The sequence below is a fragment of the Camelus bactrianus genome, chromosome 8 (genome assembly GCF_048773025.1).
Source record: "Camelus bactrianus isolate YW-2024 breed Bactrian camel chromosome 8, ASM4877302v1, whole genome shotgun sequence".
NCBI lineage: Eukaryota > Metazoa > Chordata > Mammalia > Artiodactyla > Camelidae > Camelus > Camelus bactrianus.
Genome location: NC_133546.1, coordinates 45366821 through 45389593, shown reverse-complemented (window position 1 = coordinate 45389593; position 22773 = coordinate 45366821). Strand labels below are relative to the sequence as shown.

General features: G+C 34.3%; 1 protein-coding gene and 1 pseudogene across 8 annotated transcripts in view; one reads left to right on the top strand and one right to left on the bottom strand.

The window, feature by feature from the left end:
- The window catches only part of AFG1L (AFG1 like ATPase), a 202560-nt gene that overhangs the window by 148739 nt on the left and 31048 nt on the right, over nt 1-22773 (top strand). For all 8 annotated transcript variants that reach the window (XM_074368540.1, XM_010965390.3, XM_074368543.1 and 5 more), the window contains 2 exons: nt 8134-8204; nt 8461-8561. In XM_074368540.1, the coding sequence (XP_074224641.1) occupies nt 8134-8204; nt 8461-8561 (172 nt within the window). The remainder of the gene's footprint in view (nt 1-8133; nt 8205-8460; nt 8562-22773) is intronic.
- Nucleotides 6009-6433, bottom strand: LOC105077100 (small ribosomal subunit protein eS26 pseudogene; annotated as a pseudogene).

The window sequence follows — 22773 nt, the reverse complement described above, 5'->3', positions numbered from 1 at the left end:
TTCCAGCCTCTAGAACTATGATAAAACAAATTTCTATTGGTTAAGCCACCAGTTTGTGGTATTCTTTTATGGCTGCCCTAGCAGACTAATACAGTCATCAGCAGTAGAATGATAATAAATTGTGGTATTTTCATGCAATAAAATACTACTGTACAGAAACAAAAATAAACTACTTCCACATGCATTGCTATGGATGAATCTCACATAATATTGAGTAAACAAAGCCAGACACTTGCTAATAAAATAAATGAGCTTATCTGAAGCAATATATGCCCTAGTTCCTAGCTTGAAAGTGATTTAAGACTCTTAATGATTTGGTCAATGTCAGTACAAAATGAAAGACACTTTTTATGTCTAGAATGTTTGTTAACCATGAAGGTCAGGACTACCAGATATGGTAATTAAGGCTTTGTGTTTTAAAAATCTTTTTAAAAAGTAATAAAAAATTTTAAAATGATAACTTTTACATATTAAGTTTCTGAGGTATTTAAATTTTAAAATAATTTTATGTTAATATTTCCTTCTAATGTTTTCTACTATCAAAAGTCTGTGCCTGGTAGAGATCATTTTTACGTTATTGAAGGATATAATCTTGTCATGGTATATTGATTTATAATAGTGATAAGCTACAAATTTATGATAATTATGGGTTTTTTTTAACAGAAAACTGCTGAAAATTTTAGTATAACCCTGTGATAGAAAAATGATTTACTGTTTATTATTATGGACATTCATTATTTGAGGACATATAAAGTATTGTGATAAATACAGAATTACTTAGCATTTCAGGAATTTTCCAGATTAGTGTCTTTTTGGGAATTTGGAAACATTTTTTCTGGGATTCCCCCTGATTTTCCAGCTGGTAGTTACCCCCAGCTCTCCTCTGATTCTTCATGCCATGAAAACTGTATGTTTTCTTTTTCTTTTTTTTTTTAATTGAAGTATAATTGATTTATAATGTTAATTTCTGGTGTACAGCATAATGATTCAGTTATACATAGACAAATACATTCTTTTTCATTATAGTCTATTACGAGGTATTGAATATAGTTCCCTGTGCTATACAGTAGGACCTTATTATTTATCTAATATATGTATATTAGTTAGTATCTGCAAATCCTGATCTCCAAATTTATCCCTCCTCTCTTCCCCTCCACTCCCCATCAATAACCATAAGTTTGTTTTCTGTGTCTGTGAGTCTGAAGGACTGTAGGTTTTCTGTTGGAGTTTTAGTTGCCCTGAGTAGTACTGATTTTATTGTCTTTAGTCTGAAAGATGTAAAAATGAGTAACATGCCTTTTTTCCCCCTTCTTCCAAGTGTTAGGTACTTCTAGAAACTGACTGCTTCTGTTCACTTGTACAATGCCTTCAGGTCCCCTGTTTTTGTATTTTGTCCAGAATTTATAGCTCCTATCAGCAGGAGAGTCAGCTTGGTGGAGCTTAGCTGACCCTACTAAAAGTATAATTCTTCCCCCTGTTCTCATAGAACACACCCTCTAGTATCTTCCTGAGAGGGCTGCATGGGAAATATGTTTTTTGAGGGCTCATCTGTCTGAAAATGTCCTTATTTTGCTTGACTAACAGCTTGACTGGGCATGGACAGTTTGACAATAATGTTACCTTAGAAACTTTTAGAAACTATACCATCATCTTCACATTCCATTATTGCTGTTACAAAGTTTGATGTGAATGTTTCTTGACTTTTTTATATTTGACCTGTTTTTCTCTTTTGAAGATTTTAGGATATTCTTTCTTTATTCCTAGTTTCTTGAAATTTCATGATAATGTGCCTTAGAATGGAGCTTCCCCATTCTTTGTGCTGGGTATTCATTGGATTTTTTCAGTTTAGAAAATCGTGTCTTTCAGTTCTAGGAAATTTTTCTTTTTTCTTTGACTCTTTGATTTTTTTTCCCCCTTTATAGTCTTAGAGCTCCTTCTGGTTAGCTATTGAACCTTCTGGATTTATCTTCTAATTCTTTTATCTCCTCTTCTATTTTCCATCCTTTTGTCTTTCAGCTCTGTTTTCTGAAAGATTGCTTCAACCTTTTTTCCTTAATTTTTTCTTTAGGAGTCATATTTAGAGCTCTTTCTCATGCCCAAATTGTCCTTTTGGTTTATAGCATTTATGCAGTGCAATATGTGACATATTAGAGTGTTTTTTTTTTCCTTTTTTGTTCTCTGTATTCTTCTTTTTCCTTCCTCTGAGATCCTATCCTCTTTATTGTGGTCTTTATCTCTTATCCTAGAGGATATCCTTAAATGCCTAGATATACTTGTGTCCATCCACAATTAAGAATGAAGTATTAAAAAGCTGATTAGAAGTTCTATGTAAATAGATAGGGTTTTATTGTTTGGTGGGCTTCACTGGAGGGTGATAAGGTGGCAGGTCAGGTTTTCTATTGAAGAACCCCCAAATGTGAGTATCTGCAAGTCTTTTTTTTTTTTTTTTTTTTTTTTTTGGCTATTCAGTTTCCTCCAATCTTTCAGTCTACTTCCTGGAATGGAAGCTTCCTGGACTGCTAGGGCTATGGATGCTAAAGAGGTAAAGACTGTTGGTTTCACTGTTGACTTTGTAGAATTGTGGTATGGTGTCTCTCACCCTTTCTTCACTATTCAAACTGTCCCAGACAGTAAACAGCAGTTTCAGCTGGAGCAGAAGAGTTATAGGAATCTGGCTGTCCAGGTAAAGGGAGGGAATCTAAGGAACTGCCTTTGTCTTATTTTCAAGCAATGCCCCTGTTTCCAACCTAACCCCTCACTTGTATCTTTGAGTATATCTAGTAGGGCCAAACCTTTGGAGAGTTTTTGGTGAGAATCGGCTTGCTTCATCTTGGCTCAGCACCCTACCTCCCACCTTCTGATTTCTTAATCTACTAAGGCCCTGCTCATCCAACTAAGGAAACCAATGCCAGTCTTTTCTTCTTCCAGGCTTCCCTAATCTTTCCAAGTGATTCTCTTAGAGATCTCTTTCCCCCATCACTTGTTTGGTGGGGAGGGTAAATCACCCTCTTTTTTCCTGAAAGAAAGGGAGGGAAGAGGCTCTTACCACAAATACTGGACACAAAAACCAGTGACTCCTGATCCCCCTTTCCCCCTTATAAAGACACCGTGGTGTGAGGAATAGGAGGGGATGGTGAAGGAAGGGTGGCATTTGAAGTAGGGCCAGTCCTCCTCATTATTTAAGCACAGGGGCAGGAGTCTGGATCCAGTTCATTGGTGGCTCATTGGTGGTTCTCTTTAGAAACTTGGGGATACTTAGCAGTTCTGGTCATCAACCTTTGGCCTTAATTACAATTCCAGGACAAGAAGAAAAAATTGCACACAAAAACTGCATAATATTCCATTGTATGGATGTATCTAGATGTACTTCAAATTCCCCATTGTTGGACATTTAGGTTCTTTTTCATTGTTCTTGTGTAAGCAGTGTCAACAGTGAACATCCTTGTAGTTGTTACCATTATTTCCCTAAGTGAAATCCCTGAGTGGAATAGCTAGGTGATATGCATGTTTTTAATGCTTTTATTACATATTATCTGGTTTCCCTGAAATTTTGAACCAGTTTTATATTCCTCCCAATAGTGCTTAAGAGGAACCTTTTCCCCCTTACCAAGGCTTACTCCAGGTATTTTATCTTTTTTCTTACCTCTGCCTATTGAGTTAAAAAAATGGCCTCTCATGATTTTACTTTGCATTTTTATCACTAGTAGGAATGAATCACTACATATACGTCTTAAGCATTGAGCAAATTTTTTTAATGCAATTTGCCTGTTAGATCCTTTGACAGTTTTTCAGTTGGGATGTTCAACTTTTTTATCTGCTGGAGTTTGTAATACATTGATAATATTAATTATATACCATAAATACTGCCATGATGTTTTCCAGTTTGACATGCTGTATAATTTATTTATAATACTTTGTTATACAGAAAATTTACATTTTTATGTATTCAGATCCTAGATAAATGACTTAATTCTTTAAGTTTTCTCTTCAGTAAAAATGTGATAACACACACTACATGGTAAGATGGGGTGGTATAGGTAAATTAACTGCTGTATAATAGTTATGCAACAAATGGTAGCTTTTTAAATTGAAGTATAGTTGATTTAGAATATTGTGTTAGTTTCATGTGTACAGCAAAGTGATTCAGTTTTATACATATACATTTTTTTCAGATTATTTTCCATTATAGGTTATTACAAGGTATTGAATATAGTTCCCTGTACTATACAGTAAATCCTTATTTCTTATCTATTTTATGTTTAGTGGTTTGTATCTGTTAATCCCATACTCCTAATTTATCCCTCCTCCCTTTTCCCCTTTGTTAACCATAAATTTATTTTCTATCTGTGAGTCATTTCTGTTTTGTATATAAATTCATTTGTATTATTTTTTTTAGATTCCACATATAAGTGATATATAATATCTGTCTATCTCTATCTGACTTACTTCACTTAGTATGATATTCTCTTGGTCCATCCATGTTGCTGCAAATGACAATATCTCATTCTTTTTTGTGGCTGAGTAATATTCCATTATATGTACACCACATCTTAAACCCATTGTCTGATGATGGGCACTTGGGTTGTTTCCATGTCTTTGCTCAAATGATAGCTTTTGTTATTTCCTGTATGACACACTGAAAAAGTTCAGAATCACCCAAATTTTTCATCAGAATTGCAAAACATACTCTAAAATATTTAAACCAGATATGAACCAGAATCATAAGTAAAATTCTGAATTTTTCAGGCTAATATAGACAGGTAAGTTTTAACTTCTCTTTTTACTTTTCTAATTCTTACCCTAAAAAAAATGAATGAGCTCTGATTGGTGTGTCCTTTTAAGTAGGGAAATCTAAAGTCTGAGTCGAATGTGAGAAGACTAGTGTTCTCTTGTAAGTTATTTGTTAAGGGATTATAATATATTCATTTTTCATAAGGATTACTTTCATATCATCCTTATTTATTTTATATAAATATAGATACATCTGATAAAATCAAAACCACACACTAACCCCTCCTGCTTTTAAGACAATATGAAGAAAAGTTTCCTGTCCCCCAGCAGGTCAGTAGAACTTACTCCCTGAGGCCATGCAAGTTGGCTTAGATGGATGATAGTCTATTCAGTTGTGAGTTACATAAGCTGCTTTTATGAATATTTATTTTTAGGCCACTTTACACCAATAATTTTTTTTATTTTGCATGTTGTAACTTCTGAATAACTTTTTATGATAATGTACTAGAATTCTTATAAGATACAATTGTAATAAAAATAGTTGTATAATTCTACCCATAATTTTACTATAAGTGAAATCACACATAGTAATTTCATAGATGGCATAATGTGGCCTGACTAAAGTCTAGTGAGCCATATTTTAGTATTATAGTATATTTGAGCACAGAATAAAACAGAAATCACCACTGAGGAAGTTTGTAAGCAATTTTTTTTTTTTCCAAGGTAGGCAGGTAAATTTTATGCAGTTAAGATTCTGTGACGCAACATTGTAAAATGATTATAAATCAATAAAAAATGTTAAAAAAAAAAAAAAAAAGAAAGAAAAAGATTCTGGATACAGATCCCCTTAAGCTAAACCAAGTCACAAACGTGTATTAAAGCCCTCACTCATGTCCTCCATCAGGGGTATACACAGTTCAGTCTAAGTCACTTCCTGATGAGCTCCTCACTCAGAATCACTCCTTACCTTGATAGTCCCCCCCCCCCCCCCCCCCGCCACACACTTTTAAGACACCTGCTTAAGCCACTTTCCAGGCATAATTAACCTAACATTAGCAAGTGCTTTAATCCACTTCCCTCCAACATAGCTATGCAGATCAGTGAGGCCAAAGACAGAAATACAAAAGAAAACCAAGATAAGGTTTAACTTACATGGATAAGCTTTCTCTGGCATGAAAAAAGACTATGTGGCAGTCCACGCTTGATAAAAGTGATTACAGTTCCCATGGCATACACAACCCTCACTCTATCTAGCAACATACACTCAACATGCTATATAAAGTATAATTTCCATTTTATTGAGGCTTCTCTTTTCCAAAGAACAGTATTTCTTCAGTCATTAAGGACTTAGTTCCTTACATGGGTTTTGGTGGAGGTCGTGGGGCAGCACCTGCAGGTCTAAATCTGGGCGGAGGTGTTCGGTCCTTCCGGGCTTCGCGAGAACGGTTCCTGACTACCTTGCTGTGAATGGCACAACTCACGCAGTAATGTAGTTTCACATACAGCTTGGGACGCACATAGGCGTCGAAAACGCTTGCTTCGGAAATATCCCTGACGGCTGCGGCTTCTACTATGTTTCGAATAACGAACTTCTTAATGGCCTTGTCCTTGGGTACGCGTCTGGCACAGCTGGTGCAGCGAATAGGCTCCACATGGCGCGGCCCTTTTTGGCGCGACCATTGTTCCTTCTTTACTTGGTCATTTTGGAAGCGAGGACGCGAGAGAGCGTAAGCAATTGTTTTTTCACTAAATATGCTTTTAGAAACTTGACTGTCTTGTAGATTGGTTATTTTTCAGAATTCTCCCCCTCTATTTGGTCACATACTTAACCTAAGGATAGGTTGACTTTCTGAAAGCCAGCAGATGCCCTCGGTGGCTGACATTGCTCTCCTTTTTCTGTACCTCTTAAAAAGTAGCTCACTTCTCCATCAGTTGGGCGTGTTTACCTTGCTGTTGCAAGTAGGAGATGGTTCCAAATGAATTCCTAAGAATGATGTTTACAAAGCCATCTAAACATACATGTGCTTGGCGTGGGCATTGGCTCATGTGATTTCTTTGTACTTTTAAAATTGTTTATTGTCTCTATAATCACTTTCTGTTGTGTCATTTTATTGTTTTAATATCGCTCTATACAGATATCATACAAGGCTTTATATAAGTCAAATAGCATTCTCCCTCAAAGTTAACCCATTGCAAAATGATGTTTTTAAGATCCTTGAGGTAGATCCTTGGAATGTGACAATTCTAAATCCTTCCTAATGACTGTGTGTTTTGTTGCATTTTAAAAGTATTTGATGTAGAACAGTTGAAAAATTAGGTGCTTATGTGTTAAATGCCTGCCACCTAATAATTATCTCAAGGGAGATATTATTTTGGTTTACTCTAAGCTTAAAATAAAGAAAAATAATTTGTTGTATTAGTTTTCAATAAGACTTTTAAGATGGATGTCCAGAATTGAGTTTAATTGCTTCCACACCTAGGTAAGAGTGATTTGTGTGTCAAAATTAAGCATATTGGCAGGTCATCCTTTATAAGTTTTGTATGTAGAGTTGAAGTAAACTTGTATTTTCACTTGAAGGTTTTTTTTTTAAACAGCATTTATTTCTTCTGCCAGTTATTTTATTTTATTGACTGTTAATTTATCAACCCTTCTTAAAAAAAAGTGAGAAGAAAAAAGGCCATAGTATTATCACATTTATATATGTGGGTTTCCTAAACCATATGGTGTTTTCTAATTAGAATACAAAGGATTCTTTAACTAACTTTGTAGCAGCTGCAGTGGTGGGCATCAGAGAAGGAGGGAGTTTTCTTGGATTTCCTACAAGGACACTTTTGAGAGAAACTGTGTGGTCTGTAATTGTCCTTATACTAGAAGTCTGATAAAGTTATTGATGTGCAGATCAAGTTGGTATTTCGAAGCTGGTAATTTAATTCTGGATGTTTGATCCTCTCAGTCAGTGGCTTGACTTGATTTTTTTTAAAAAGCAGCTTCAATATTTAATTTCACATGTACCCTCTCAGTAGAGATTTCAAAGGATACTTTGCAGGATGGGTTGACTGCCTTGTCTATTTGTTCTTGTTTTGTATTGCAAGAGAGAGCCAGAAGCCTTTCTTCTCATTGTGTACACATAGTATTAATGGATTTACTCTGCCTGTATCAGCTCATTACTGGAAACAGCCAGAAGCACAGAAGTCTTTCAGTGTATGCAAATAAGGCAGAATCATCTACCTGAGAGTTAATATTCTCTGCTTTTAAGTGTATTCTAAATCTAATGTTTGTATTTAGAGCATAACATCCTGTTCTTTTTTTTTATGGGCAAAAAGCTAAGCAGGCTCAGGCAGCTGTTTGATGTTGGCTTCAAGTGTTATTAATTTCATATTCTATTATTCTTTTCACTGTAGCACAAGTGAAGCTGATGTGGAGGCTGTCATGGATAAGTTGTTTGATGAGCTGGCTCAGAAACAAAATGATTGTACGTAAGTTAATTTCTCTTGAAAGAGAATGCATTTAGAACACAATGCCCAATCTCCACTGACCAATTAATAAGTTCCATTGCTGTATATGGGTTGATGCCACGCTCAAGTGGCAGTCATTGTATCAGCATTTTGTCTAATTTATGTGTTGAATCATGTGCTATTATTCATCAAGCTATGCATTTCCTATCTGTAAGAGATGAATTTTATAGTAATTATCCAGACAAGATTGAGTCTTTGTTCATGTTCCCATAGTAACTAGACCAAGGATTCTAAAAGTGCAAGGCAGAGAGCTGCGGCTGAATAAAGCCTGTGGAACCATTGCCGACTGCACATTTGAAGAGCTCTGTGAGAGAGTAAGTATCCAGACACATCCAGACTCATTGGCCTTTTCACATGTTAAAATACTTCACATTTTCCTCTGTGCCTATTTCAGATCTTAAAATACTATTCATAGAGTCAGAACTGATTTAAAGAACTCATTAAGATAAATGCTCATCTGTATATGCCATGTGCTTTTTATAGATATTGGCACAAAATTTACACTTTGAAGGGTTCTAAGGCAAAATTAGAAATACAGAGAGCACTGTCAACTATTGCTGGAAGCAAAACTAAAATCCGCTTTTGGGATTATTTTGTAAAAGTCAAACATAAGAAAATTTTTTAAAAAATTGAAGTGAGCTTAGTATGTGGGGAAAGGAAGGTGAAGTACTACTACCATGATCCAAGGAAGTATGACATAAAAGAATTTCCATTCCTTATTCTCGTGGCCCATCTGTTATTGCTGTGATATCTGATGTATATGAGCCAGGGTCAAAGAAAGTAAATTTCTATAACTGTTACATCTGTATTATATAATAATATATTCAACAGAGGAAAAAAATATACACACATGTTTATATAAATGAGAAAGACCTTGATTACAGCTTCATTAAAGATATGAATTTTATCTTTTAAAAGCTCTGGGAATTCTCAGTACTCATGGGGTATTCAGTTGACAATAAATCTTGAGAAAAACAAATCCAAATTACATATAACTTTAAGTATAATTCCTTAATTGTCATGTATAAATTATCATTCCAACTGGTCTCTCTGATTTATCTTGACTTTTAGGTAGCTAAAAAAGAATTGTTTTTCAGTAAGGGGGAAGAGAAAAGTATTTTTAACTGCCAGCCATTTTATGAGTACTTTTCTTAAAATCTAGTGACTTCATTACTTCTAAATTTGTAATTTTTAAAGCACATGGCATACCAGAGGGATGAATCCAATCTACAATTGTTATCATAGAAATAAAGCACTTCTAGACCAAGAAGAATTAGAATGAATTAGAATCCTGTGACAAAGTGATGATATCAGTCTCTGGTTGTAAAAGTCATTCTGCGTGATGTGGACCCTTCACGCTTCTATGGATCAATCTCATCTAAGTCCTACTAACTTAATTATCTTCAGGTGTAATTTTATTAAGGCTTCCGTTTAAGTTTTGCTTGCTTTGCCAGAGAAATAAGCTTGAGAAAAATCTATATATCTGAGAAGCTCCTCCCCCTTCCACAGAAGAGATCCTAGTGAGGAAAGGGAAGAGACAGGCCTGTTGTGTCTTGGGGTAGTAAGGCAAAGATGGTCTCTTGGAGTAGCTACTGAGTATTTTTCTATTTATCTCTATTTTTTATGTGCTCATTATTTTAGGAGACTTAGCACCAGGAAAAAACTGCTAATCAGGGACCAAGTCTTCATGGTCTATATGGGGGTGGTAAGGAAAAAGACTGATTGAGATTTATCTTGAAAAATGAAGATAACACATAAAAATAAGGCATTTTATCTAATTTGACAAAAATATGGATTATGATAGCAACTAGGAACTAAGTTCCTAAAATAAACAATGAACAATTACTATTTATTTTTGGCATAACTTCCTTGACAAAATTTTAGGGTGGTAAAATAGTACATCTTGTTACTTCATGATTTCGTTGTTTAGTTATGTGAAAAATCACATAAAATATTTTATAAAAATATTTGAGGATATCATCTGTTCTTTTCAAAGTCCTCTTTTAATTTATTAGTATTTCAATTACTTTCTTTTAAAGTTTTTGTGGTGTCATTTTCCTTGTTGATTTTGCTCTTCTTCAAGTTGGCCAGATCCTCATTTGTCAGTGGCTTTGCATAGATGGGTTTGCTTTTTATCCATATTGTAATTGTAGGTTGTTTACTACATCAGATGAGCATTGGATGACGGGTATTTAAACATTGACATGTTGGATTGGATTAAGTCTTAGTCTTAAACTGTGACAGATGTTTGAGGAAGGGTTACTTTTTTAAAATTGAAGTATAATTGGCCTATAACATTATATTAGTTAGAAGTATACAACATAATGATTCAATATTTGTATACATCACAAAATGATCACCACAATAAATCTGGTTAATATGTGACCTTATATAGTTAAAAAAAAATTTTTTTGTGAATGTCAGCAATTTTCAAATAGTCAGTACAGTATTATTTATTATATCTACCATGCTATACATTACATCCTCATGACATTTGTTTTACAACTGAAAGTTTGTACCTTTTGACCCCTTTCACCCGTTTCTCCCACTCCCTACTCCAACTTCTGGTAACCACGAATCTGCTCTCTGTATGTATGAACTTAGTTTTTTTGTTTTTATTTTTTTTTAGATTCCACATATAAGTGAGATCATACAGTATTTGTCTTTCTGTCTTTGACTTATTTCACTTAGCATGATGCCCTCAAGGTCCGTCCATGTTGTTGCAAATGGCAAGATTTCATTCTTTTTTATGACTGAATAATATTCCAGTGTATAGATATGCCACATTTTCTTTCACTCGTTGATGGACACTTAGATTGTTTCCGTATTTTGGCTATTATAAATAATGCTGCAGTGAACATGTGGTACATATATCTTTTCAAGTCAGTGTTTTTGTTTTTTTCAGATGAATACTCGGTAATGGAATTGCTAGATCATGTGGTAGTTCTAATTTTAATTTTTTGAGGAACCGCTGTACTGTTTTCCATAGTGTCTGTACCAGATTACATTCCTACCAGCAGTGTACAAGGGTTCCATTTTCTCCACATCCCCACCAGCACTTGTTATTTCTTATCTTTGAGAACAGTCATTCCCACTGACGTGAGGTGATATCTCATTGTGGATTTGAATGACATTTCCCTGAGGATTAGTGATGTTGAATATCTCTTCATGTACCTGTTGGCTATCTGTATGTTTTCTTTGGAAGAATATCTATTCAGATCATCTGACCATTTTAAAATTGATTTTTTTTGCTGTTAAATTGTAAGAATTATTCATATATTTTGGATATTAACCTCTTATCAGATATATGATTTGGAAATATTTTCTCCCATTCAGTAGGTTGCCTTTAAATTTTGTTTATGGTTTCCTTTGCTGTACAAAAGCTTTTTAGTCTAATGTAGTCCCACTTTATTTTTGCTTTTGTTGCTTTTGCTTTTGGTGTCAGATTTAACAAATCATCACCAAGGCCTAGGTCAAGGAGCTTCCTCCCCATGTTTTCTTTTGAAGAGTTTTGTGGTTTTATTTCTTACATTCAATTTTTTAGTGCATTTTGAGTTAATTTTTGTGAATGGTGTAAGATAGTGATCAAGTTTCATTCTTTTGCATGACTGTCCAGTTTTCACAACACCACTTATTGAGGAGATTGTCTTTTCCCCATTGTATATTCTTGGCTCATTGTTGTAAATTACCATATATGTATGGGTCTGTTTTTATGCCAGTACCATACTATTTTGGTTGCCATAGCTCTGTAATATAGTTTGAAATCAGGGCGCATGATGCCTTTAGCCCTGTTCCTTCTCAGGATTTCTTTGGCTATTCAAGGTCTTCTATGGTTTCATATAAGTTTTAGGATTGTTCTGTTTTTATGAACTATGCCATTGAAGTTTTGATAGGGATTGCATTGAATCTATAGGTTACTTTGGATACTATTGTTAACATATTAACAATATTAATTATTCTAATCTATGAGCATGGAACATCCCTACATTCAATTGTGCCTTTAATTTCTTTCATTCATCTCTTACAGTTTTCAGTATATAGCTCTTTCACCTCTTTAGTTAAATTTATTCTCGGGTTTTTTTTTTTTAATGTGTAAGTGGGATTATTTTCTTAATTTCTATTTCTTATAGTTGGTTATTAGTGTATAGAAACACAACAGATTTTTGTATATTGGTTTTGTATTCTGTGACTTTACTGAATTCTTTTGATTACTTCTGACAGTTTTTTGGTGGAGTCTTTATGGTATCCCATATATAATATCATGTCATCTGCAAACAGTGACAGTTTTACTTCTTCCCTTTGAATTTGTATGCCTTTTTTTTAAAACATTTTTTATTGATTTATAATCATTTTACAATGTTGTGTCAAATTCCAGTGTAGAGCACTTTTTTCAATTATACATGAACATATATATATTCATTGTCACTTTTTTTCTCTGTGAGCTACCATAAGATCTTGTATATATTTCCCTGTGCTTTACAGTATAATCTTGTTTATCTATTCTACAGTTTTGAAATCCCAGTCTATCTCTTCCCACCCTCTGCCCCTTTGGCAACCACAAGTTTGTATTCTATGTCTAAGAGTCTATTTCTGTTTTGTATTTATGCTTTGTTTGTTTGTTTGTTTTTTTAGATTCCACATATGAGTGATCTCATATGGTATTTTTCTCATATGGTATTTTTTAATTTCTTTTTCTTGCCTAATTACTCTGGCTAGAACTGCCAATACTATGTTGAATGAAAGTGGTGATAGTGGGTATCTTTCTCTTGTTCTTGGTCTGAGAGGAAAAGCTTTCAGGTTTTCACCATTGAGTATAATGTTAGCTATAGCTTGTTATGTATGGCCTTTATTATGTTGAGGTATATTACCTCTGTATCCACTTTGTTGAACATTTTTATCATAAATGAATGTTGAATTTTGTCAAATGCTTTTTCTTCATCTATTGAGATGATCAAATGGTTTTTATCCTTCATTTTGTTAATGTGGTGTATCACATTGATTTATTTGTGTATGTTGAAACATCCTTGAATCTCTGAAATAAATCTTTTAATATTATGTGTGATCTTTTAATGTATTGTTTAACTCATTTTGCTGATATTTTGTTGGGGATTTTTGCATCTGTGTTCATCTGGGATATTGACCTATAATTTTCTTTTGTGGCATCCTTGTCTGGTTTTAGTATCAGGGTAATGCTGGCCTCATGAAAAGAATGTGAAAGCATTCCCTCTTCTGTTTTTTGGAAGAGTTTTGAGACATATTGGTATTAATTCTTTGAATGTTTGGTGGAATTCACCAGTGAAGCTATCTGGTCCTGGACTTTTGTTTGTTTTTGATTATTGATTCAATTTCACTGCTAGATTTTCTGTTTCTTTATAATTCAACTTTGGTAGGTGTATGTTTCTAGGAATTTATCCATATCTTCTAGGTATCAAATTTGTTAGTGTATAATTGTTCATAATAGTCTCTTATGATCCTTTGTATTTCTGTGATGTCAGTTGTAATGTCACCTCTTTAGTTTCTGATTTTATTTATTTGAATTCTCTTTCTCTTGGTGAGTCTAGCTAAAGGTTCTTAAATTTTGTTCATGTGTTTTGAGAACCAGTTCCTAGTTTTATTGATCTTTTCTATTGTCTTTTTAGTCTCTATTTATTTCCAGTCTGATCTTTGTTACTTCAGGAAGGGCTACATTTTCAAGTGGTCAGTTTATTTGTAACTATTTTTTTGTTATGATGATTTTGTATTTTTTGCAGTCTTATAACTGTGGCAATTCAGATACTGAATACTTTGCATGAAGAGGACTCTTGAAATCATTCTGTTTCAAATGTAGCCTAAAACTCTTAATTAGTTATAATGATGTTATGAGCCAGGCTAAATAGTTATCACAAACCATTCAGTAAAGAAAAAAACACATCTAACTCAAGGTAAAGAAGCAGGCATCTGGTGTGTCTGAAACAGTCCCAGCTTTGGATCACCTATTCTAGTCTTCTGGGGGGCTCTTGAAGTCTGAGACTCACCCAACCCCTCCTCCTGATACTATCATAAAAAAATAACCTTTGGCAAGGAGTGGATAGGTTGATAGTCTATAACCACTAGTTTTGAGCCATGGCCCTTTCCAAGGAAAAAATTATATGTATATATTAGGTAGAAACTTATGTATTAGTATCTTAATAGGTAAAAGAAGGTTTCAACTCTAAGCCCTTCACGTATACCGTAAGTGAAATTATTAAAAAGGCCTGGGGCATTACCCTCTTCTCACACCTGTCCCCCTCCCAGCTCCAAGTACAGTTCCTCAGATCTAGAGTCCTCCAGGTTAACATCTAGTCTTTTGGTATCTCTGGGATTATCTTTCTCCGAAAGTCTACAATGTAACACTGTCATGCTTAGAGAAGCAGACTCAATTAGGAGACCATCTACATGATAATAATAGCAGACATTACCATGTGTCAGGCGTTGTTCTAAGTACTTTATATGTATTAACTCATTTAATAGCTAAAATAGATAGGTACTGTTATTGTCCACATTTTATATTTGGTGAAATTGAGGCATTGAGACATTAAGTTACTAAAGTTGACACATCTAGTAAGTGGCAGAACCAGCACTTGAGCTCCTTGGTAGTCTGGGAATCAGATTCTGTGCTCTTAATCACTACACTATCTGAAAATGTTCTGGGAAAGTTCCACATCAAATCTTTAGTGTAATTCTGGTTCTACCATGATGTTCAATCAGATACTTTGTGAATTCCTATATCTGAGCTAAGCTTTGAGCCTTTTATAAGACATGAAGCTGGCTGGGGAACAGACATTCTCCAGTCTGAGGGCCCCTCTCTCTACTAGAACCTTAGTGCAGAACTGTCCAGTTCATGTGCCTTGGCATACCCACTGGGAGTGGGCCCAGCTACCAACCCCTCCATCCTCCTAAAGGCTATATAAGTTCTGTATCTCCAGGATAGGGACCTCAAGCCATAGGCAGCCTCATACCTTTACTCCTTAATGAAAATATCATTTTCTTTCTCAATCATGATATGAAAAAGGTAGGGAAGCTTCACTTTGAGAAACTATAGGAGAGTAAAGGAGAATATGTTTGGGTGGTCTTTGTTCCTTGTCAAATCCTCTATATCAGAGCTGTGGTAAAGAACAGTAAAACAGATTCATTTCTTTGGACATGACATGAGCTTTAAGATTTCCTTTCCTTACCTTGACATAGTTACTTGGCTTAATCAGAGGATAATGAAGAAGTCATAAATATTGTTACTTAAGTCAGTGGTTTTCCAAGTGTGGTTCTTAGATGTCTAGGGGTTCTGAGACAATTTCAGGGGTCCCAGAGGTCAAAAACTGTATAATAATACTAGGGTACTGTTTGCCTTTTTCACTGAGGTGACATTTGCAGCAATGGTGGACAAAACTGCTGGTGCTTTAGCATGAATCAAGGCAATAGCACCAAATTATGTTGTCTTCCTCATTGCCCATGCATTAACAGTTCCACTTAAAAACATCTTTGAAGAAGTAGTAAAAATGATTAATATTATTAAATGTCTACCCTTGAGAACATTCTTTTTTAATATTCTTTGTGATAAAGGAAGCACACATAAAACTCTTCTGTTTTATATACATACAGTAGTTCCCAAATACAAACACAGTGGTTGTCTTGAGGAAAAGCACTTGTACAATTGGTTGAGTTGCTAGCTAAACTAGCAGCTTTTTTCATGGAACACCATTTTCACTTGAAAAAATGAGTGATAGACAGAGTGTGTATTCAGGCGTGGCAATGTCTGACAGACATTTTCTTGAAAATGAACAAAGAAAAACTGTCACTTTAAGAAAACAACCAACAGTTTTGTTGCCAATGATAAAATTTGAGCAAACAAGTACAAAATAGAATTTTGTAAAATTTGTTTCTGCTACCATGAGCTTCACACCTTCCCAATTCTTTTTTTTTAAACTGTCTATGCTTTTTTTCTTTTTTAATTGAAATATAGTGTCAATTTCTGGTGTACAGCATTATGTTCCAGTCATGCATGTGTATATATATATACACATATATTCATTTCCATATACCTTCCCAAGTCTTAAGTATTTTTTTCTGATGAGATTGATGGTGATATTAATAAATGTAAAGTTTTGGTATTATAACTAAATGTGTCAACATTTGGAAGATCTACATAACTCTTTCAAAGAATATTTTCCAATAACCAATGCATTTGCTTACAAAACCATGCATGACAAAGGTCCATTTAAAATGCAAGAAAGACTAATAGACTTTAATATAATAGTATTTTTAAAATATACTAATATTGTTTCAGATTCTACGTTGCAACTATTATTTTAAAAATTACTTCTTGTCAAGTTTTTAAAAAATTTTGAAAAGACTCTTTTAGAACAGTTTTAAGCTTATGGAAAAACTGAAAAGATAGTACAGAGAGTTTCCATATACTTCCAAATTCAGTTTCCTTTATTATTAACATCTTACATTACTATGGTATATTTGTTGCAGTTAATGAACCAATATTGATATTATTAACTAAAGTCCATATTTTATTCAGATTTTCTTAGTTTATACCTAATATCCTTTTTCTGTTCCAGGATCCCATCCAAGACACCACATTACCTTTAGTCATCATGCGTCCTTAGATTCCACTTGGTTATGATGGTTTCTGACTTTCCTTGTTTTTAATGACAGTTTTGAGGAATAATGGTCAGTTATTTTGTAGAATGTCCCTCAGTTGGGATTTGTCTAATGTTTTTCTCATGATTAGACTGGAATTGTGGGCTTTGGGATGAAGACCACAGAGGTCAAGTGCTATTTTTATCAGATTATTACAAGGGTACATACTATCAATGACTTATCACTATTGATGTTAACCTTGATCAAGGTAGTCTAAGGTAGTGTTTGTCAGGTTCCTCCACTATAATGTTACTCTTTCCCCCTCTTTCCATAGCTCTTTGTAAGGAAGTTCTTATTGAGTTTTCATGTAGCATCAGAGAAGAAAATCCACAATTATCTAATAAAGCTGTTAAATACTTTTCCCTTATCCAACTACATAATTGTGTGAGGCTAGATTTTTTTTATATGATTCAACCAAAACAGCATATCACAATAGTTTGACTGTAGAAGCAGATATGAGAATCCCACTTATGCCAGACATTAAAGAGATTTGCAAAAAGTATAAAACAATGCTACTCTTTTTACTAAATTATTTTCATTTTAGAAAATATAATTGTTTTCATAAAAATGTTATTTCTGTTAATTTTATGGATTGAATATAATGATTTTATCATTGTTATTTTAAATAAGTTAACAAATATTTTAAAATTTTCTCATTTTTAATTTCTAATACAGTAAATATTAGGAGAGATAACTCACATAAGTGAAAGCTCTTGGGTTCCTCAATGATTTTTAAGTGTTAAGGGGTCCTGAAACCAAATGAGAACTGCTTTTTTTAGGATTAAATTTCTGTTGGACCAAAAACGAAAGAACCCTATTCAAAGAAAGCAGGCCAAAACTGAATTCTAAAGGCTTAATGAGTGAACTGACTATACCTAAATTTTCCTTATTGAGAAATGTAATTTTTACACCTGCAGAAAATTGTTTCCTCAGCTGATAAGTGTGCTCACAAGTAACTGTTTGCAGGAGTAGTAGTTTGTTATTTGTGTCTTAAAATAATGACAGGTGGCCAGGTGTGTTTGTAAAAAAAAAAGTCTGAACAGAAAAATATATCAGTTGATGCATATGCATAGATGTACACGTTGTTCACTGTCAACTTTTTGCTCATTAGCTTTCTTCTTTGGTTCTTAGTATTCAAGGAATGGAGATCCATCAGATTTGTGTTTTGGCCTTCATCTGTTAGTCTTGATTACATCACATTAGTTTATATATCAGACTTAACAAGCTGTATGGAACAGTATCTCTTGGGGAATTGTTAAGCGACTTTCCCCTTCTCTTGCTCTGTTTTGTCTCTATTTCATTTCATGTGTTCCAGATGAAACCATTGGTTGAGAACTACTTCTGTTTTGTGTGCTTTGTACACTCTCAGTAAATACTAAAGAATGAATAGCTTTTATCTCTACTGTTTGGCGAAGAGTCAAGGCTGATGGTGTTTGGATGCCAACAGTGGTGATTAGCATCAGGGAATAAGGGCATTAATCATCATTGCTAAGGCAGCCTAGGAATCTTTTTGGCCTTTTACCTTCTGAGCAACAAAATCATTCTGGTAGCATTGCTGATGTGTGTGTGCCTGTTTCCCAAAGATGCTGACTTCTGGCAATACCACGTCCAGATAAGGCAGGCTGTCAGCCTGGCTACAACATAGAGGACAGGTAGGGCAGAAGTGAGATTGCAGAGAGCTTAGTAGAGAATGGATCAGGTTCTTGTAGGGAGGAATGTGAATCCAATATCAAAATGAATCCTAAGTCTTTCTGTCCCTTTCTCTTTTCTTGCCCTCATTCCTAGTCAACCCTTAAGCTAAAGAGTCACAGTCTCAGTCTTGAAAGGCACCTTTTCTAACCATTCAACCAACCCTGAATCCTCTGTACAAACCCTGGTTCTCCATTTGCCCTGCCATGCCAGTTTGTGGGGTGCAATTAAATGTGTGAGAAGGAATATTGGACATATGCAGTAATATGTCAAATTTCAACATACATACCTGGACCTAGCTATCTCATATTGGCCCTCCAAATTTTAAAGAATGTTTTTGAAATAAAGTCTCATAATTGACCTATTCCATAATTTGATTTAAAATTGAGATGTATACAAGTAACTTTTTACCTGAGTTTATATAATTATCCTGAAATTTTGTAACTGAAAAGAAAAGAATTCTCTGTAAGGTTGGAAGTTAGACTGAAGATTGATTTTTACTAATTGTTGATGATGATTTGTCTCTTTCAGGGAAATAACTATATATTGGGTTAAAAGTTATGGGGTTTTGTGTTTTGCTATTTTAAAGGAAAAAAGAAAAATGTCTTTTAGACATAAAACCGGCGTGGAATTAAACATGTGAAAACTGTGGCCATTTAGAGTAATTGTGGTCATTTCCATGATAAAAAAGGAGGTAAAGGAGAATCAGAAGGAATGGAGAAAAACTGGATGGAGAGAGGACCTTCCTAGTTTCTTCACCTGAGAAGTTTTGTGTTATAAGACACACTGTGAGGCTGAACAGTCTTGCTCAGCTTCTGTTCCCAAATTGGGGCAAAAACAGCTACTTAAGTGATGCAGCATATATGGCAGTCGATTTTCAGCTCTGCAGGCCAGAGACTTCTCAAACTGAGCTGCCTGAAGCTTCTCTGAGGGAGAAAATTTGCTTTCATTTTCTTGAATATATTTATGTTGTGCTGCTAACTGAAACAATTTAAAAACATGTCCAATCCTTGAAATGGAGAGAAATTGTCTCAGGATTCCCAGGGGGTCTCCAGGGAGAGTAAGTGTGCTAAGAACTGTACGCCTTCAACATGTCCCCTTTCTTAGGAATAAAATTATTTTGAGGATCAGTTGTAGTAGACGTAACTCCTCATATTACTTTCAAGATCACTTCTACTCTAGGAAAACACAACAAACTAATATTTAAGATTTGCCTTGGCCTTGGGAAGAATGTGTCCACCTGCTCAGATGATAAAAAAAAGTAGAATTAAAACTTTAAACGTTAAAGTGGTTGTTAACTTTGTAAAACGAGAATTAAAAAAATTTAAAGTAAATGATCTCACTTGGCTATTAATAATAAAGTATCACAGCCCTAAATGACAATTGGGAATAGTTCTTTAAACAGAAGAACTATACAATGATTGGTAAAGTGCTGAGAAAAATCTATGCCAACCAATTAACATGAGTATAAAACACTTTAAAAGTACTTGTTTGATTTTTTTTTTTTTTGAGATTTTTGAATTAACTTTTTTTTTTTTAGTTTTGGTAAGAAAAAACTAACAAGCTTATCAGTAAATTTGTAAAACACATCAAGAAGCAGAACAAAATCATCCATAATTTTACTAAAAGATTACAATTGTGAATTGATTTTTTTTTAAAGGGCTTTAACACTGATGGCTTTTTTAATGCTTATCTCCAACTGGTTTGGGTTTTTTTAAACAGGAAGAATTTTTAATGAAGTAATTTTTTGATTTGTAATTTTTTCCCATCAAGTACATGATTTGATATACTCCGTAGTACCTTCCTCCTAGATTAGATCAGTTGACTCAAAATTAGTAATTACTTAGTACATTGCTAATTAGAATATTCAATAAGCTACATCCCATTAAATATATTGTTACTTTGAGATATATTTTATGGAAAAACTTTTAGAATTATTAGAATATACTGGTTTCTTAAAATAACTTATAAAGATACTAAGTCAAGCAAAATATTTTGAGAAAAGAAATGAACTATAATATCAGGAAATTATAAGATTTCCATGTATTTTAGGGTGTTGACTGAAGAAGAAAATACATGACTTGAAAGCTGTGAGTTCAGTTTTATTTGGGGGAACTTACTGAGCACTGTAGCCTGGGAGACAGCCTTTCAGATAGCTCTCAGGAACTGGAGTAGATGCCTCCATTCATGATTTTAGTGCTTTTCTAAGTATGAGAAGATGCAAGAAATTGGATTCGAAAAATTTTCTCCTGAAATACTTATCTGAATGCCTGTTTGCCAGTTTTCCCAGTGCATTTAGTGCCTCATCCCTGACCTCCACCCCGAACTCCCTTCAGGGCGTGTTAAAGGCCAGCAATGACAGTGGCTAGTGACTTCATTCTTAGAGAACCAGATGGTGAGCAACATTCTTTGTTTTCAAGCGTCAAGTATTATTTAACTCTTTAATCTTGTATTGTTAATCAAGAAATATATGTATATAAGATTTCCCTCTCAAGATTCTTGCAATGATTCATTGGTCAGCAACTATTTCTTAAGTGCTTCTGTATCTGTATGCCACTATGTTGTGAGGAATATTAAAAAAGTGGAAAAAGTTTCTTTCAAAAAGTTTACAGTTTCTAAAGGAAATAACAGGAACCAAATACCAAACAATGCAGTAGAGTGAAAGGGGGTCCAACTGAATGAAGAAATATGAATTCCAATCCTTACTCAGGTAACTATGTAGCTGAGTGGCCTTAGGCAGGTCACTTGACCTCTCTAGGTCCAGGTACCTCATCTGTAAATGCATGATGTGATCAACTAATTTCTGTTATTCCTTTCAGTTGTAAGAGACTATTTTAAAGAGCTGTGCTCACTAGTTAAGTACATATTATGAGTGCATCAGGAGTCAAAAGTAACAATGGTAAGGATTGGCATGAGATTTAAGAAGGAAAGTGATCTTGACCTTGAGAGGTGAATAGAATTTAGATGAGCATAGTGAAGCTATCTCAACCATGATCTGAAGCCAAACACCAAATGTTTCAAGAGGAAGAGAAGATAGTTGCCTAATAAGAGCAGAGTGCATGTTGGAGAGAAAAGGGAAATAAGAATGAAAATCTCAGACAGATCTGCTGTAAAATTAGACAGAGAAGTATAGTCTTCTTACCCTGATCCACAGAGAGTCATCCACAGAGGTTTTAATCAGGAACATGGTATATAAAGTAATATTTTAGAAAAATGAATAGGGCAGTAATTAATTTTAAGGCAAATTTAAGGCGGTAATTAATTTAGGAAAGGTTGTAACTTTCACCACAATATTACAGTGGGTCAGCCAATATTATCTCCTCTTGGCAATGTCCTTCTTTCAGGAAAGAAACTTGCTAAATAAACCAATATGCTAGGTATTTTTTAAAATAAACTTTAAAGCAGGGTAACAGAGTGAGCTCCACCCATTTTATATTTTATGGCCTCTTTCCCCAGTCATTCAGTAGGTATTTACTGAGTACAGTAGCCTGTTCATTCCAAGACCCCCAGTGGAAGCCTGAAGCCACAGATAGTATCAAACCCTAAGTATGCTATTGTTTTTCCTATACATACATACCTATGATAAAGTTTAATTTATAAATTAGGCACAGGAAGAGATTAACAATAATAACTAATAATAAAATAAGTTAACTGTAACAATATACTGTAATAAAAGTTATGTGACTGTGTCCTCATCTTATTATACAAATTTAATGCCTGTTCCATCTTAACTAAGCACTTGTTGTACACTGTGGCTGTAACTTTTGCAGTTTGAGATGCAGTTTATTCACAATTTCATGGATAGAAGATTCATTCTTACTGTAGATCTTAGCAACCTCAGCATATGATTTTTTTTTCTTTCCTTGTTAAGTCAAGAACTTTTACCTTTTTGCTTAAAGGAAGCACTTTATGATTTCTCTTTGGCATATCCAAATTGCCAGCATCACTACTTTTTCACTTTGAGGCCATTATTAAGTAAAATAAGGTTTACTTGAACATGAGCATTGGGGTACCAAGGGAGTCGGATACCTGAGATAGCTACTAAGTGGCTAATGGGTGAGATACCCTGGACAAAGGAATGATTCATGTTCTGAGCGTGATGTTACAAGATTTCATCACACTACTCAGAACAGAGTGCAATTTAAAACTTACAAATTATTTATTTCTCAAGTTTTC